The sequence below is a fragment of the Schistocerca nitens genome, chromosome 4 (assembly GCF_023898315.1).
Source record: "Schistocerca nitens isolate TAMUIC-IGC-003100 chromosome 4, iqSchNite1.1, whole genome shotgun sequence".
In the NCBI taxonomy this organism is placed as follows: domain Eukaryota; kingdom Metazoa; phylum Arthropoda; class Insecta; order Orthoptera; family Acrididae; genus Schistocerca; species Schistocerca nitens.
Window position 1 is genome coordinate 544,718,285 of NC_064617.1, and position 18,990 is coordinate 544,737,274.

The 18,990-nt window shown below is 40.0% G+C and overlaps 1 protein-coding gene across 1 annotated transcript in view; it reads right to left on the reverse strand.

Moving 5' to 3' along the window:
• Positions 1–18,990, reverse strand: part of LOC126253558 (cytochrome P450 9e2-like) — a 147,857-nt gene that overhangs the window by 39,031 nt on the left and 89,836 nt on the right. Inside the window, exon 4 of the mRNA XM_049954966.1 lies at positions 8,082–8,326. Within this exon, the coding sequence (XP_049810923.1) occupies positions 8,082–8,326 (245 nt within the window). The remainder of the gene's footprint in view (positions 1–8,081; positions 8,327–18,990) is intronic.

Consider the following 18,990-nt stretch of genomic DNA (forward strand, 5'->3'; position numbering starts at 1 on the left):
TGACCTCAGTTCTAATTATTCTTTGAATTTCAGTTTGATTGCCTTCCTTCAACTAATACAGGGTTTGTCTTTTCCTGATTTCCAAGTCCAATGGGCATTAAATGTAAGAGACCAAGAGTCACATATCATAGAATTTTTATACACGTTACTTATTATTCTATAAATGAAATAGCCAACTAAGTCAAATAATAAAAGGCTACAAAAACATGTTATTGCTGATGTCACATAATTCATGTAATTTTCATATACAGATGTAAAACTTTGAAGAGTTATATGCACTGGAAAAGTGATTATACTAATTAATTTTCTAGTTATTATAAGTGAATACTACAGACCAAAGCAAATAAGTAATAATATTAATATAAGGCAACTGTTGAGAGTCGAGTAATTTCATAAAAGAAAGGAAAATGTTGATAAAAATCGTTATTGTAATTGTGTTAGTCTAAATTGTGAAGCTAGATTGTAGGGAAATCATTTAAGCTATGAAATTCTACTTATACTATAAGCCTTAACAAAGAAGTAAACATTAATCACATTGTAAAATCTCTTCTCAAATTTGCTGCGGGATAATAATGTGTAAGTCTCACAATATTTCCAAAAATAGCTCTTCAACATCTTCAGGTTGTAGTTGTTACCATGTTTACTGTTGCAAGACACAATGTAATAATCATGAGATGACATAGAAATTTATCAGGATTAGAAGCAGGAATTATGCATACACAAACAGGCAACCACATTTCAGTGAAGTAGCACTCATAGCAACCCCTTCACAGAGCTGAGAAGAGGCCTTGCACGCATGCACAGTAGACAGTGATTGTGCTGCCAGACACTGCTGTGGTTAAAAGCTGAATTAACTCCTTGCAATGCACTGTGTCGGTTAAGGAATTGGAATATGCACAGTTCAAGTCCCAGTTATGTCTCAAATCTGAATTTTTGTAATGGAGAAGCAAAACATGAAGAAAATATAAATAAATTATGTACGTTGAAAAATTTTAGTTGTGAGAAAATTAATTCTAATGACATAAGGATGCAGTATATTCCAAGAGAAATCACCACAATACTTTCTGCAGTGAACAAAAATGTTGTGCTAGTTTAATCGACAATCATTGGCACACCCAGTTCATTAAGAGAAGTACTTTAATATTAATGGATCATTTTCTGTTCCAAAACATTTTATTTTTTGTGAGTATCTTTGTAAAATAATGAGAATATTGCAGATTTTGGAGTGAAATGTTCAGGCAGTTTACATATTAAATGTGAGCAGAAACGTTTCCGCAAATTTCTTGAATTACTAACAACACTTGTGTGGGATTGTACAGCACGCACCCATTAATCTCAGTAGCACTCTTCATTGAAATCTTCTGACTAATGAAGCTGTCTTCACAAGCTATAATTTATGAGCCTAAATGCTTGCACCATATCCTACAACTGATGCTAATATAGACTAATAGTATGCCATGACTATTTTCAATGGAAGTCAAAACTGTCTATTTGCAGTGGTCATAATTTTGTTATATCTGTACCTTTTCTGCCCATCCATCCTATATGATGCATGAAATTACAGCTATCATCCAGGAGTACCCATAAATATTTGTTACTGTGCTTTTCTAATTATCATCATTTAAATTTATTTTAGGATTTCTTGCTAGGGTCCATTTCAGTAAAAGTACATAGTTTTGTGAGATGTTAGTGACAATTACATGCTTAAACTTCATTCTTAGTGACAATTACATGCTTAAACTTCATTCTTAAAGTTCATGGAGTGCAGCATTACATTTGTCTTCTGTTATTCTTCTTGACCCACTGCTTGTGATGAACAACACATCATCTGTAAATGTAACCAATCGGCTTACGTTACCATTGTCATGTAACTTGTGTAGCATAGGCTTCAATGTCACATCACATGATGGTGCTTGCAGACAGCCTTTCAATATGGTCATCATCAATTCCTTTCCTGGCCATATTAAAGACATAATATCTCCTGCAGAAACAGTCTCTCAGGCAGTTGTAAGGCATCTCTGGATACTACAAGTGCCTTAGGCAACCAAAGAGAAACGGCCACCACAAGTTATCGAAAACACCAGTAATACTGATGATCACTGTCAATCATATGTAGAATGAGTGTCAGCTACTGGCAAAATCACCTTAGTTATTGCATCTTCAGTTGACCTGACTCTTCTAAATATGTTCTGGTGAGGTGCTACCCCATGTTGTAGTATTTTGCATAATAGTTTTTCAAATATCTTACCAAGTTCAGTAGAGAAATTGGTCTGAAGGATTTGTGTATCATCAGATCCTTGCCTTGCCCTAAGCATCAAATAGTTCATGAACCTAGGAATGTTTTTTTTTTTTTCAGTTTTAAATAAGTGTATTGACAGTACTGGAATTTTGCCTCCTGAAGGTAAATATAAGCCACCATTCAGTCTCTTTATAATTCTAATTTTTCTCAAATGAATTTCACTTTTCATGTAATTCTTTATTTGTTTGTTAAGCACTGCTTTGTAATTATTGACTTGTTCAAATCTTGATTTTTTAATATAGCATTCCCATTCCATAGCACAGATCAAAATAATCTCTGATAGCATGTACAAACTCTTTGACTTCTCCATCCAGAGATACATAAAAACATAACAATATGTTGTTAGAGCACTTGCCTGTGAAAGTCAAAACTGTGGAAATTTAAGAATACAATTAAAAGTCTCCAGAATGAAATTTTCACTCTGCAGCAGAGTGAGTGCTGATACAAAACTTCCTGGCAGATTAAAACTGTGTGCCAGATTGAGACTCGAACTTGAGACCTATGCCTTTCACAAGTTCGAGTCTTGGACCGGCACACAGTATTAATCTGCCAGGAAGTTTCATAATTGAAAGTCTCTATGAAATTGTTAATATATTTGCTGAAAATAGTTTAGTGCAGTAGGATGCACTTTATTTCACTTCTGATAAATTTCTCTTCACCTTCTTGCGGGTTCCTACCTGCCCTCAGTTTCTTAGCTTCATTCACTTTCTCTTCTGTTTCATTTAATACATGCCTGCAAGAATTTTTACTTGTAAAAGTGAAATCCCACCCATGGTTACTGGGTACAAGGACATATTTGCCAGTAATTATAAAGAGTTCATTCAATCATCATTTTCTGTACATCGTATCATATAGAGGAACCTTTAGGGATGCGGAAGGGATGTTCAGTACTTGATGACAAAATTCAACACCTATTAGAAATTGTGTTAATAACTGATTAAAATTGCTTGCTAGCAACTATTTGTACTTACTTGTGCTAAATTTAACATAATACAATCAAAAGGAATTTTACTAATTTGCTGGCCACCATGGCCGAGCGGTTCTAGGCGCTTCAGTCCGGAACCGCGCTGCTGCTGTGGTCACAAGTTTGAATCCTGCCTCGGGCCTGGATGTGTGTGATGTTCTTAGGTTTAAGTAGTTCTAAGTCTAGGGGACTAATGACCTCAGATGTTAAGTCCCATAGTGCTTAGAGCCATTAGAACCATTTTTTTACTACTTTGAGAAAAGCTGCTGCTTCTTCAGTTATATCAAATAGTTAATATTTATTTTCTATTGACAACCATAGCAGAATGTCTGATAAGTACTAACTGTCAGGGGGCAAATTCCAGTACTGCTGATAGACACACATAAAGTGAAAACACTAATCCTAGCTTTTGTAACTATTAACTCTTGCTTTATGGAAGAAAGATGGATATGTTGGTTAAGGTCAGAAAGGAGCAGCAGGTCTTTCATTCACCACAATGACAGGGACCCACATGTTGTGAAGGTCAAGGTGAAACTAAGATCCTTGAGGATCTCACCTTGTCACCAGAGTGACTTCCCACTTCTTTACAGTCTGCCCCAGTAACAGTAATTAATGAGAACTTGGCTATTTATTGCACTGTAAATTAGTGTCATCATCATAGTGATTTCATGCTTCCCATCTTCTCATGAGATGTTATTGTGGTGTCACCACCAGACACCACACTTGCTAGGTGGTAGCCTTTAAATCGGCCACGGTCCTTTAGTATACGTCGGACCCGCGTGTCGCCACTATCAGTGATTGCAGACCGAGCGCCACCACACGGCAGGTCTAGTCTAGAGAGACTTCCTAGCACTCACCCCAGTTGTACAGCCAACTTTGCTAGTGATGGTTCACTGTCTACATACGCTCTCATTTGCAGAGACGACAGTTTAGCATAGCCTTCAGTTACGTCATTTGCTACGACCTAGCAAGACGCCATATTCAGTTACTATAATCTGAACAGATAATATTGTGAATCATGTACTGTCAAGAGCAATGTTCATCATTAATGGATTAAAGTTAAGTATCAAACTAATTACGTCCACTTTCTGAATTCTAATTGCTTGTCATGTTCCAGACCTCACGTCAGTATAGTTCTTCCCTCCTCACGCCAGCCTGCGTGAGCTAAAACGCATGCATTTCAGCCTCCTCTAGTAACATGGTGTTGGCTCTTCTGCCAACACAACAGTTATCAATGCTAAAGATGGATTCCCACAAGAAAAAATTATGTCTAGAGACTGTTTGATTTTAATAACATAGATTAACTTCTTCTGGGTATGCATCACATCCCCAATAAATTTGAGGAAAGACATACTCCTGTCTGGCTGAACAGTGCTATTGTTGTTGTTGTTGTGGTCTTCAGTCCTGAGACTGGTTTGATGCAGCTCTCCATGCTACTCTATCCTGTGCAAGCTTCTTCATCTCCCAGTACCTACTGCAACCTACATCCTTCTGAATCTGCCTAGTGTATTCATCTCTTGGTCTCCCTCTGCAATTTTTACCCTCCACGGTGCCCTCCAATGCTAAATTTGTGATCCCTCGATGCCTCAAAACATGTCCTACCAACCGATCCCTCCTTCTAGTCAAGTTGTGCCACAAACTTCTCTTCTCCCCAATCCTATTCAATACCTCCTCATTAGTTACGTGATCTACCCACCTTATCTTCAGCATTCTTCTATAGCACCACATTTCGAAAGCTTCTATTCTCTTCTTGTCCAAACTAGTTATCATCCATGTTTCACTTCCATACATGGCTACACTCCATACAAATACTTTCAGAAACGACATCCTGACACTTAAATCTATACTCGATGTTAACAAATTTCTCTTCTTGAGAAACGCTTTCCTTGCCATTGCCAGTCTACATTTTATATCCTCTCTACTTCGACCATCATCGGTTATTTTACTCCCTAAATAGCAAAACTCCTTTACTACTTTAAGTGTCTCATTTCCTAATCTAATTCCCTCAGCATCACCCGACTTAATTTGACTACATTCCATTATCCTCGTTTTGCTTTTGTTGATGTTCATCTTATATCCTCCTTTCAAGACACTGTCCATTCCGTTCAACTGCTCTTCCAAGTCCTTTGCTGTCTCTGACAGAATTACAATGTCATCGGCGAACCTCAAAGTTTTTACTTCTTCTCCATGAATTTTAATACCTACTCCGAATTTTTCTTTTGTTTCCTTTACTGCTTGCTCAATATACAGATTGAATAACATCGGGGAGAGGCTACAACCCTGTCTCACTCCTTTCCCAACCACTGCTTCCCTTTCATGTCCCTCGACTCTTATAACTGCCATCTGGTTTCTGTACAAATTGTAAATAGCCTTTCGCTCCCTGTATTTTACCCCTGCCACCTTCAGAATTTGAAAGAGAGTATTCCAGTTAACATTGTCAAAAGCTTTTTCTAAGTCTACAAATGCTAGAAATGTAGGTTTGCCTTTTCTTAATCTTTCTTCTAAGATAAGTCGTAAGGTCAGTATTGCCTCACGTGTTCCAACATTTCTACGGAATCCAAACTGATCTTCCCCGAGGTCGGCTTCTATCAGTTTTTCCATTCGTCTGTAAAGAACTCGCGTTAGTATTTTGCAGCTGTGACTTATTAAACTGATAGTTCAGTAATTTTCACATCTGTCAACACCTGCTTTCTTTGGGATTGGAATTATTATATTCTTCTTAAAGTCTGAGGGTATTTCGCCTGTCTCATACATCGTGCTCAGCAGATGGTAGAGTTTTGTCAGGACTGGCTCTCCCAAGGCTGTCAGTAGTTCTAATGGAATGTTGTCTACTCCCAGGGCCTTGTTTCGACTCAGGTCTTTCAGTGCTCTGTCAAACTCTTCACACAGTATCTTATCTCCCATTTCGTCTTCATCTACATCCTCTTCCATTTCCATAATATTGTCCTCTAATACATCGCCCTTGTATAAACCCTCTATATACTCCTTCCACCTTTCTGCCTTCCCTTCTTTGCTTAGAACTGGGTTGCCATCTGAGCTCTTGATATTCATACAAGTGGTTCTCGTCTCTCCAAAGGTCTCTTTAATTTTCCTGTAGGCAGTATCTATCTTACCCCTAGTGAGACAAGCCTCTACATCCTTACATTTGTCCTCTAGCCATCCCTACTTAGCCATTTTGCACTTCCTGTCAATATCATTTTTGAGACGTTTGTATTCCTTTTTGCCTGCTTCATTTACTGCATTTTTATATTTTCTCCTTTCATCAATTAAATTCAATATTTCTTCTGTTACCCAAGGATTTCTATTAGCCCTCGTCTTTTTACCTACTTGATCGTCTGCTGCCTTCACTACTTCATCCCTCAGAGCTACCCATTCTTCTTCTACTGTATTTTTTTCCCCCATTCCTGTCAATTGTTCCCTTATGCTCTCCCTGAAACTCTCTACAACCTCTGGTTCTTTCAGTTTATCCAGGTCCCATCTCCTTAAATTCCCACCTTTTTGCAGTTTCTTCAGTTTCAATCTGCAGTTCATAACCAATAGATTGTAGTCAGAATCCACATCTGCCCCAGGAAATGTCTTACAATTTAAAACCTGGTTCCTAAATCTCTGTCTTACATTATATAATCTATCTGATACCTTTTAGTATCTCCAGGATTCTTCCAGGTATACAACCTTCTTTTATGATTCTTGAACCAAGTGTTAGCTATGATTAAGTTATGCTCTGTGAAAATTCTACAAGGCGGCTTCCTCTTTCATTTCTTCCCCCCAATCCATATTCACCTACTATGTTTCCTTCTCTCCCTTTTCCTACTGATGAATTCCAGTCACCCATGACTTAAATTTTCGTCTCCCTTCACTACCTGAATAATTTCTTTTATCTCGTCATACATTTCATCTATTTCTTCATCATCTGCAGAACTAGTTGGCATATAAACTTGTACTACTGTAGTAGGCATGGGCTTTGTGTCTATCTTGGCCACAATAATGCGTTCACCATGCTGTTTGTAGTAGCTTACCCGCACTCCTATTTTTTTATTCATTATTAAACCTACTCCTGCATTACCCCTATTTGATTTTGTATTTATAACCCTGTATTCGCCTGACCAAAACTCTTGTTCCTCCTGCCAGCAAACTTCACTAATTCCTACTATATCTAACTTTAACCTATCCATTTCCCTTTTTAAATTTTCTAACCTACCTGCCCGATTAAGGGATCTGACATCTGACATTCCACGCTCCGATCCGTAGAATGCCAGTTTTCTTTCTCCTGATAACGACGTCCTCTTGAGTAGCCCCCGCCCGGAGATCCGAATGGGGGACTATTTTACCTCTGAAATATTTTACCCAAGAGGACGCCATCATCATTTAATCATACAGTAAAGCTGCATGTCCTCGGGAAAAATTACGACTGTAGTTTCCCCTTGCTTTCAGCCATTCGCAGTACCAGCACAGCAAGGCCGTTTTGGTTAATGTTACAAGGCCAGATCAGTCAATCATCCGGACTGTTGCCCCTGCAACTACTGAAAAGGCTGCTGCCCCTCTTCAGGAACCACATGTTTGTCTGGCCTCTCAACAGATACCCCTCCGTTGTGGTTGCACCTAAGGTACGGCCATCTGTATCGCTGAGGCACGGAAGCCTCCCCACCAACGGCAAGGTCCATGGTTCATGGGGGGGGGGGGGGGGGGGAATGCTATTGTAACTGATTAATTTGTTTTCAAACTTCCATATTTTCCAAAGTATTACAAGTACAAATATGATTTCTATAAACATTTCAAAGTCAGTCAGATGGATAATACTGATACATTGTTTTTCTTTACCTTTTCATTGAAGAAGGACACTGGTAGGTACTTCAGCAGTGGTGGGAAAATAAAAAGTACAGCAAGTATGATAACTCTGTCCAAAACAGAAATGTCATTGAATTCTGAAGCTGTTTTCACAAACTCATCATTTGGGTCCTTCAGCGAGTCACACTGCACACCAAATGCACAAGTTGCAATAACATCCATTGTGAACCTTCCAAAGAGATCTTTCATTTCAAACTCATTGTTATTATCTGTAACATCTGAAATATAAATGAAGACAAATACTAATAATGTGAATGAAGAGACTCATATTTCAATAATACATATTTTATACTACCTAGTGTGTGCTAATACTTACATTATTGATGTGACTGCAAATACTACACTAGCATTCATTAGACTCTGCTATATCAACAGATTATTTTTCTATACTGAAATGTAACACAGTTGCAGTCCCAGATTTAGCTACACACACAATGATCAAAGCCTTCCCTTGTTTACAAACTTTATTTATAGTTGCTATATGTAAGATTTAGATATGAAACTAGCGCCATTTGAAAAGTAAACACATTTTTCTTCTACTTTTTTTCTGTTCAGTTACAGTTTCAATGCTGAAAAAACCTTATAACTTTGTAAAGGGAAAAAAATTAACAGTATTCTCTCATATCATGAAATACAGACACTAACAACAATGCAAAAGAAATTGTAGATACCTCCTGATGATTTATTTGCACTCAGGAACAGTAACATAAATTCAGAAATGTAAGACTTGTCAGTGTTTTAACACAAAGTGGCCAACCATCAACTTCAGCTGAAAGCATGCAAGTTGAGATGTGTGAGATTCCAAGATATCAGTTTGTAAGGCCTCATGTGAATTCCAGGTTCCATAACTTCTTCACATGGTCTCCTAGGCATCTATTTAAACATTTTTGCACATTAACCAAAGAATTTCCATTTGTTCACTAATGAAAGTTGTTGTCAACAATTCATTACAAGAGAGTAGTAGGGGTACAAACAAATATGAGGACTGTATTGTTTCTTCCTCCAATAAGGTCAGAAATTAAAACAAGTGTGAATTACATAGGGGTTTCAACAGCGTTTAGCTGATAACTGTTTGCAACGTAACAAGATGGTATAGGGGAAATCAAGACAAACAGTCTGATAGAGGACAGTCATGGTCTATTGAGCCAGGACGAAACCTCAGTTTGGCCTACAAAAGCCACATAAGCCACAACACATGTGTACCACATAATATTTTAAGTCACAGTAAGGCACAACAAAAAGACTGTTGGAAAGTTAGCTTTCAGCCTACAAGACCATTGTCAGAAACAGACAAAACACACACACACACACACACACACACACACACACACACACACACTCACAGCTACCGGAGACTGTGGACATGTTTGTATGTGTTTCATTTGTGTGTGTGTGTGTGTGTTTTTTGTCTATTTTTGACAAAGGCCTTGTAGGCCAAAAGCTAACTTTCTGACAGTATTTTTGTTGTGCCTTTCTGAAACTCAGCATCCCTGCTTTCTGGCAAGTAGTGACTATCCTTTTCATTATATTGTTACATCCCATCTGGATGTTCCATGGTTTGACATATTATTTTGAATGCTCTCTCACCTTCTTACACCACTGCCTTAGTCAGTCTTAACTGCTTGAATCCCTTTTTTCTTTGCTAAAATAATTAAACACATCTTACTCCTGCACTTACAAACTGTAAATTGACGTTTGTGCAAATTTTACCTCAATATTTTGTGCATTTTAACAGCTTAACCTTTATAAATACAGTTGCCTCATGGTAAGAAAGGCAGAGGAACAAAATGATTTTTTTTGTTAATTTTACACTCTTAAAATTCACAAAATTTTGAGGTAAGACTTACACAAATGTCAAGCTTATAATTTTAAGTATAAGAACAAGGTGTGTTTAATATGTAAGGATGATATTAGTGAAAAAAAATTAATTATTGTTTACATTCAGTATATACACGTATTGTGTAACAGCTTCCCTATCTCCTCTGGAAAAAGACTAGATTTGTCTGTCAAGCAAGCTGTCATGGACCCAGCCCTTCCCCATTTGAAGTGTCATTTCATCAGCCCAGTCACTTAATCTCAGAAATATATGGTATTCATATAACACTACCCATTAGAATGACTGAAGAAGTTGTTAAGCTGGTGCAGTAGCATGTGGTAATGCAGTGTGATGCAACAGAATTACACCTAATAACAGCATCCCTCTTTGTTTCAACCACAAATGAAAACCCCGAGAACAAGAACAGCATAGTACTGGATGATCAGCAAGCCAGCCAGTTGCCTGTATAATCCCATTTCCCTATCTGGGCACCCATCTAGGCAGTTTGCTCGAATGCTGCAAAGTGTAGTCAGATAGGGAAGTGATAACTGGAGTGAACATCAGTGACCAACTGAGCATTAAGTGCAAGGGTTGCAAAACACAAGGATAGATCAACTGTGGAAATCAGCCCTGTATCAGAGTTGACATTGTAATGTTACTGACCTGTTTCCTGCAATCGGTAGCTGCTTTTCATAGTGTCACTCTTATTGCAATTATTTGGTTTAATTACAATATTATTAAATGAAGACAACAACACTGTAGAAGTTAACTTGAAATCTTTTCACATCTATTGACACCAGAAATATTGTGATGATCAGCTTGTATATATTGGTTTATATAGTTCTCATATCAAAGTCAGTACATCACCTACACTATAACTGATTTGACAGAGTGCCATCATAATTACAATACATTTTCATTATTTATTTATTTTGGATTAACAACATGAAATTTACAATTTGGTAACTAACCACAGAGTGAATCACAACATAACTGTACGTTTTGGCTGATAGCTATACAAATTAACATGAAACTCATGACATAATGCTACTGTGAATGGGTGTGTTGGGAAGCCTACCATGTACCAGAGATACCAAAAGTACCTCAAGTACTATCCTCTCCTGTGGATACTGACTCTGTATACTGAATTACAGGATCTATCACTACTTGTCCGCTTCTGTGAGTGGTATGTCAATGGTAGGTCTAGGTGTAACTCAACAATGGAAAATCCAGGATGGAATGTAACAATATTATGAAAAAGATAGCTGCTACTCACCGTACAGCAGAGATGCTGAGTCATAGATAGGCACAACAAAAATACTATCAAACAGTAAGGTTTCGGTCAATGAGGCCTTTATCGGGGGAGGAGGGTTAACGGAATAGGAGAGAAGTAGAAAGACTGGGGGTGTTTAGGTGCCATAGAGGGCTGTGTAGTGCTGGAACAGGAATAGGGAAGGGGCTAGATGGGTAAGGACAATGACTAATGAAGTTGTTGGTTAGTTGATTCGGAGGAGGGGACCAAACAGCACGGTTGTCAGTCCCACAGGATGAGGGAAGGATGGGGAAGGAAATTGTCTGGGCCCTTTCAAAGGAACCATCCTGGCATTTGCCTGAAGCACTTTAGGGAAATCACAGAAAATCTAAATCAGGAAGGACAGATGTGGGATTGAACCATCATCCTCCTGAATGCGGGTCCAGTGGACTAACGAAGGTTGAGGCCACGAGGGTTATGGGAATGTAGGACATATTGCAGGGAGAGTTCCCATCTGCACAATTCAGAAAAGCTGGTATTGGTGGGAAGGACCCAGATGGTACAGACTGTGAAGCAGTAATTGAAATGAAGAATGTTGTGTTGGGCAGTGTGCTCAGCAACAGGGTTGTCCAGCTGTTTCTTGGCCACAGTTTGTAAGTGGTCATTCATGCACACAGAAAACTTTTTGGTTGTCATGCTGACATAGAATGCAGCACAGTGGTTGCAGCTTAGCTTGTAAATCATATGATTGGTTTCACAGGTAGCCCTGAATTTGATGGGATATGTGACACTTGTGACCGGACTGGAGTTGGTGGGAGGATTTAAGGGACAGGTCTTGGATCTGGGTCTGTTACAGTGATATGGGCCATGAGGCACAGGGTTGAGAACAGGAGTTGTGTAGGGATGGACAAGGACATTGTGTAGATTCAGTGGGTGGCAGAATACCACTGTGGGAGGGGTAGGAATGATAGTGGGCAGGACAATCCTCATTTCAGTGCATCACAAGAGGTAGACGATGGGAGTTTGGGACATGCTGGGTGACTGGAGAGATAAGGCACAGGAGATCTGTTTTTGTACAAGGCTGGGAAGGTAATTATAGTCTGTGCAGGCCTCAGTGGGACCCTCAGTATATTTTGAGTGGGACCCCTTGTGACGACAGATGTGATGTTTACAGGTGGCTGTTGTTGTTGTTGTGGTCTTCAGTCCTGAGACTGGTTTGATGCAGCTCTCCATGCTACTCTATCCTGTGCAAGCTTCTTCATCTTCCAGCACCTACTGCAACCTACATCCTTCTGAATCTGCTTAGTGTATTGACCTCTTGGTCTCCCTCTACGATTTTTACCCTCCACAGGTGGCTAGGCAGTATGAAAGAGTCTTCTTGGTATGGAATGGATGGCCGCTGTCAAAGTGAGGTATTGCTGGTGGTTGGTAGGTTTTATATGGATGGAGGTACTGATTACTGATATAGCCATCTTTGAGCTGGAGGTCAACATTGAGGAAGGTGAGTTGTTGGGCTGAGTAGGACCAGGTGAAGCAAATGGGGGAGAAGGTGTTGAGTTTCTGGAGTAGTGTAGACAGGGTGTCCCCACCCTTGATTCAGATCATGAAGATGTCAGCAATGAATCTGTACCAGATGAGGGTTTGGGATTCTGGGTGTAAGGGAAGGATTCCTCTAGATGGCCCATGAATAGGTTGGCACAGGAAGGTGCCATGTGAGTGCCCCTAGCTGTACACTGTATTTGTTTGTAGGTAATGCCTTCAAAGGAGAAGTAATTGTGGATCAGGATACAACTGGTCATGGCAACTACAAAGGAGGTTATAGATTTGGAATCTGCTGAGTGTTGGGAAAGGTAGTGTTCAATCATGGTAAGGCCATGGTCATTAGGGATGCTAGTGTAGATGGAGGTAGCATCAACAGCGATGAGCAGGGCACCATGTGGTAAAGGGACAGGACTGTGGAGAGTTGGTAGAGGAAATGGTTGTGTCTTTTGTATATGAGGGTAGGTCGCAGGTAATTTGCTGAAGCGTTGGTCTATGAGAGCAGAAATTCTCTCAGTGGGGACACAGTGAACAATCACGATGGGGCTTCCTAAGTGGTTGGGTTTATGGACTTTAGGAAGCATATAGAAGGTAGGAGTGCAGGGAGAGATAGGGGTGAGGAGAGATATGAATTATGGGGAGAGGTTCTGGGATGGGCCTAAGGATTTGAGGAGACACTGGAGATATCCTGCACGATTTCTGCAGTGGGGTTACTGCGGCAGGGTTTGAATCTGACAACTTACGTAGTACTTTTGCCAGGACTGCTCCCACAAGCAGCAGTTTACTGTCCCCCACTCCTACCCTGCTATCCCTCCCCCTCCCCACCCCAGCCCAGCCTCCTCCGTATCCCCAACACCCAGTTCCCTCTCCCATCATGTGCTGTTGCTCACAGTGTGGCCTCAGCAGCCAAAGACTGCAGTCATGTGTGTGTGTGTAAGTTGCATTTGCGTGAGTACGTATGTGTATGTTGTCTATTTCTGACGAAGGCCTTGTTGGCCAAAAGCTCACTTTCTGATAGTCGTTTTGTTGTTCCTATCTGTGACTCAGCATGTTCATTATATGGTAGGCCTAGGCATCCTGTACAGGAAAGATAGGAAACAGGAACAACTCACACTGTTATGCGCATCCCTCAAACCAACAAGCTCAAGGTGCCATCTGATACTGAAACCAAAACAGAACCAGTGAGACTCACTTCACCTGTTGGGACATTTGTTGAGCCCCTGTCAAGGGGAAACACTTCAAACTTACGGTAAATAATGGTAACCCTTAGCAAAATGGCAGAAACTTATGGGAAGAAACACCATGTGCACTCAGTTGTATAACTGGGGGCCTCATTCAACATGTGGAACAGGCTTTTCTGGCAGCTACTGAAGGAACAGGACATAACCAACTGCAGACTGGCACACACTGGGACAAATGATGCCTCTTGTCTACACTCTGAGGCCATGATTGAACCATTCCAGTAACTGGAAGTGAAGGTTGAGAATACCAGCCTTACTCATAGTTTCAAAGAATCTCAAAATGTAGAGCATTACCCCAGAAGAGAACATGCAGCCCCCCCCCCCATCCCCCCTCCAACCCCTCTCAGGATCTGAATCAAGTGGAAGCGTTGAACCAAAGACTGCAGAGGTTCTGTGAAAAGTTGGTCTGCAACTTCCTGGACTTGCACCATAGGGTTGAGAACTGTAGTGTCCTCCTAAATAGGTCTGGTGTGCAATACACATCATAAGCTGCTACCCATGTTGATGACTGCATGTGGTGTGTACACAAGGGTTTTTAGACTAGGTGATTTTCCATCCAGTCCAGACAATGACAGCTGCAGGAGACCTGGAAGTATCTATATTATTAAGTGACTATCCCAGAATCCAGTACCAGTTGCAGTTTGTCTGTTTAATGGCTTTGAGAGACAAGACAAATTTCATTTTCAACATTTCACATAATTACTGACAAAATTTAAAAATTTAAAATTCTGTTGTAATCTACTCATTAAGAGACATAATCATATGTTAAAAGTTTAACACAATAAGACAAGTGTTACAGGTAGAAAGTGCGTACACATTATATGATGCGCTAATGACCTTAGTAGTTGAGCACCCTAAACCTAAACCATTGTACGATGAACGGAAAAAAAAAATTATCGCTTACTACATTTTTGCTGTTCATGCAGTAAAACTTCAGCATCAGACAAGACATTTTAATTTATTACTTCTATTCACAACACAGTCTGCAGACAGTATCCACATATACCACTGAAAGTATCTGAAAAATTATATCACTGTATGACATATAGTTCAAGATATATGACATCAGACATTTTGATGGGTGATAAACTAGCTTCTGCTTAAAACGGTGTGCAAATTACCCAGACTATATTCATCCAGTGTTTGATAATGAGAGCCCTAAGTGATTTCCAAAAAAAAAAAAAAAATTAAACATAATTTCAATATTTTTCTAAATTTTTTCTCATTTACATGCTGAATGTCAAATATTTATTAGCAATTCCATTTTACTGTAACGTGTTCACACATCTTAGCACTCTCCTGACAATGATCAAAAGTGAGTATTTCTGACAATGTTCCATGTCCATGAGAATCATCTCATTTTTGGGTCTATAGAACAAAAACTAAACCTGATCTAACATATTAACTCAATTGTAAAATAATAAAAAGTTTAAAGATGTTTTATACATGGGAGTTTGTTTCGTTAAAAAATAATGGGTTTACTTGTCAGTGTAAGATCCACAGAAATGCCTCCCTCTGGCCAGAGTATCCAAATCCTAGTGGTTAACAGCCAATCCATTCACAACAAAGTAACAGAGTTTGAAGCACTCCTAAAAGCAATGAAGCTCACGTAATACTAGGTACAGACACTTGATTAAAACCCAAAGCTGACAGCAGTGAAATTTTAGGGGAAAATTTAAACATATATAGAAAGGATGGGAAAATGGAGGAGGTGTATTTAACCAGTAGACAAGAAACTTAAATCCACCAAGTTAGAAATTGAAGTTGCATCCAAGATTGCTTGGGCAAGATTTAGTATTACAGGTGGGCATAAAATTATAAATGGATCCTTCTGTTGACCATCAGACTCACCTAATGTATCCAAAAACACTAGACAAAACCTTAGTTTGTGAGTGCATAAGTTCCCCAGTCATACTGTAATCATAGGTGGAGACTTTAATCATCCAACAATCAATTACAAAAATTTCATTTTTGTTAGTGATGGGCGTGACAGGACATCCTGTGGAACATTACTAAATTCCTTCTCTGAAAACTACCTATGCCAGATGGTTCAGATCACCAATAATGACAGAAATAGGTACATTAGATCTAATGGCAACAAATAAAATTCCCTTCTTTGAGGACATCCACACTGTAACTGGTATTAGTGACCATGAGGCAGTTGCAGCAACAACATTTACCATTACATAAAGGGCAACTAAAACAAGTAGAAATATTTATATGCTTAGTAAACTAGATAAAAAAGCAGTAGTGTCATATACCAGTGAGGAACTTGAAACTTTTGGCTCAGCACAGGAGCATGTAGAGGAACTACGGCTCAAGTTTAAAAGAACAGTTGACATGATGGGAACGACCCTCCATAGGTACAAAACAAAGCACAGGGCTATAAATAGAGAGATGTTGAATGAAACATATTTGGCTACCAAGCATGCAATGCACGAAGCCTCCAATGATTACCATATCAGAGTATCATCAAAAGATCTTTCACAAAACCCAAAGCAATTCTTGTCATGTTAGTGGCACCAAAGTTAGAGTCCAGACGTTCATGGATGAGACAGGAACTGAAACTAAGGGTAGCAAAGCAAAGGCAGAAATGTTTAACTTCATTTTCAAGTGTATCTTTACAATGGAAAAACCCAGGACTGATGCCCCCAAGTTAACTCTTGTACCACTAAAATGATGACTGAAATAGGTATTAATGTCAGTGGTGTTGAGAAACAGGTGAGAATGTTAAAATTAACCAAGCTCCAGGGTCCGACAGAATCCCCATCAGATTCTATACTGAATTTGCAGCAGAATTAGCCCCACTCTTAACTACAATCTTGTATAGATCCCTCAAACAAAAAACTGTGCCCAGTAGCTGGAAGAAAGCACAGGTCTCATCCATCTACAAGAATGGTAGCAGAAGTGACCCACAAATTGACTGTCCAATATCACTAACATCCATTTGCTGTAGAATCATAGAACATATTCTGAGCTCAAATGCCATGAGATATCTCAACAGATTGACCTCCTCCATACATCATGCGAAACCCAACCCGCACTTTTCAGGCTCAGCCTCTACACATCTGGCCACCATACCTGCTGATATACTTCATTGAGATATGGCCCAGCCTTACCTCAGGAGGTTGTTTGTCAACTGAAGAGTCATGGACCTGTTTACAGCCAAGCCTCCTGCACCTCCCACAGTGTCTGGAGACACAAGCGTCACTGATATGTGGCACAAGGTCACAGTAAGCAGCACCGCTGCCACAGGCACCTACTTGAGTCTGCGTGGTCACATGTCCATGTGACGCTGCCTCTGTATTCATCCACTGAAGGGTACTTAGGTTGCTGATCAACTCCTTGATGGACAGTTCAGCTCTGGGCCCCAAATCAACTGCCAGCCACATCCTCACACCTATGCAATGGACCACAACACTTGCTGCAGCCACTACTGATAGGACAGTTCCGTCTCGCACCTTCGCCAGGATCACAGCTGCTCCAGAAAGTTATGCTTCACTGCACCTGCCTTTTGATTGTCTATGAGCCCATGGCCTCTTGGGACCACATCCACAGCAGCTCCTTGCCCATCAGTACTAATGACAATTGTGGGATTCATCATACTGAGCAGCTGCTATGCACCATCATAGAAGGGTATTTTGGTTGTACTTATTTCTACACATGGCTCATTGTCATCCTCGTTCTCTAAAGCAGTACTGAGTTAATTTATGGTGAATACAACTCCAACAAATGGATAAAATTGTTGCCTTAGTACACAACTGGCCAAGGGCACTTCAGTCCCAAGTGAAATTTGTGACAGAATTGATGATTTTTTTCATAGAGAGGACACAAAATATTATCTTACTTAGATGGAGAGTCACTGACAGATGTTGAAGTAACTTCGGGTGTGCCTCATCAAAATGTGTTGGAACCCTCGCTGTTCATGTTGTATGTTAATAACCTTGTGGCCAATACTAATAGTAACCTCAGATTTTTCACATATGATGCAGTTATCTACAATGAAGTAATGTCTGAAGAAACCTCACAAATATTCAGTATGATGTTGATAAGATTTCAAAGCTGAGCAAAGACTGACAACTTGATTTAAATGTACAGAAATGTACATTTCTGACAGGAGAGCTTCTGTAAAGTTTGGAAGGTAGGAGACGAGATACTGGCAGAAGTAAAGCTGTGAGTACCGGGCGTGAGTCGTGCTTCGGTAGCTCAGATGGTAGAGCACTTTCCCGCGAAAGGTAATGGTCCCGAGTTCGAGTCTCGGTCGGGCACAGTTTTAATCTGCCAGGAAGTTTCATATCAGCGCACACTCCACTGCAGAGTGAAAATCTCATTCTGGAAATATCCCCCAGGCTGTGGCTAAGCCATGTCTCCGCTATATCCTTTCTTTCAGGAGTGCTAGTTCTGCAAGGTTCACAGGAGAGCTTCTGTAAAGTTTGGAAGGTAGGAGATGAGATACTGGCAGAAGTAAAGCTGTGAGTACCGGGCGTGAGTCGTGCTTCGGTAGCTCAGATGGTAGAGCACTTGCCCACGAAAGGCAAAGGTCCTGAGTTCGAGTCTCGGTCGGGCACACAGTTTTAATCTGCCAGGAAGTTTCATATCAGTGCACACTCCACTGCAGAGTGAAAATCTCATTCTGGAAACATCCCCCAGGCTGTGGCTAAGCCATGTCTCCACTATATCCTTTCTTTCAGGAGTGCTAGTTCTCCAAGGTTCGCAGGAGAGCTTCTGTAAAGTTTGGAAGGTAGGAGACGAGATACTGGCAGAAGTAAAGCTGTGAGTACCAGGCGTGAGTCGTGCTTCGGTAGCTCAGATGGTAGAGCACTTGCCCGCGAAAGGCAAAGGTCCCGAGTTCGAGCCTCGGTCGGGCACACAGTTTTAATCTGCCAGGAAGTTTCATACAGAAATGTAAAATTGTTCATTTCACAAAATGAAAAAAAAAAGTGTACTGATCCTGTGGCTATGATATCAATGAGTCACAGTTGGAATTAGTTAATTCATACAAATACATGCGTGTAAAAATTTGCAGCGATCTGA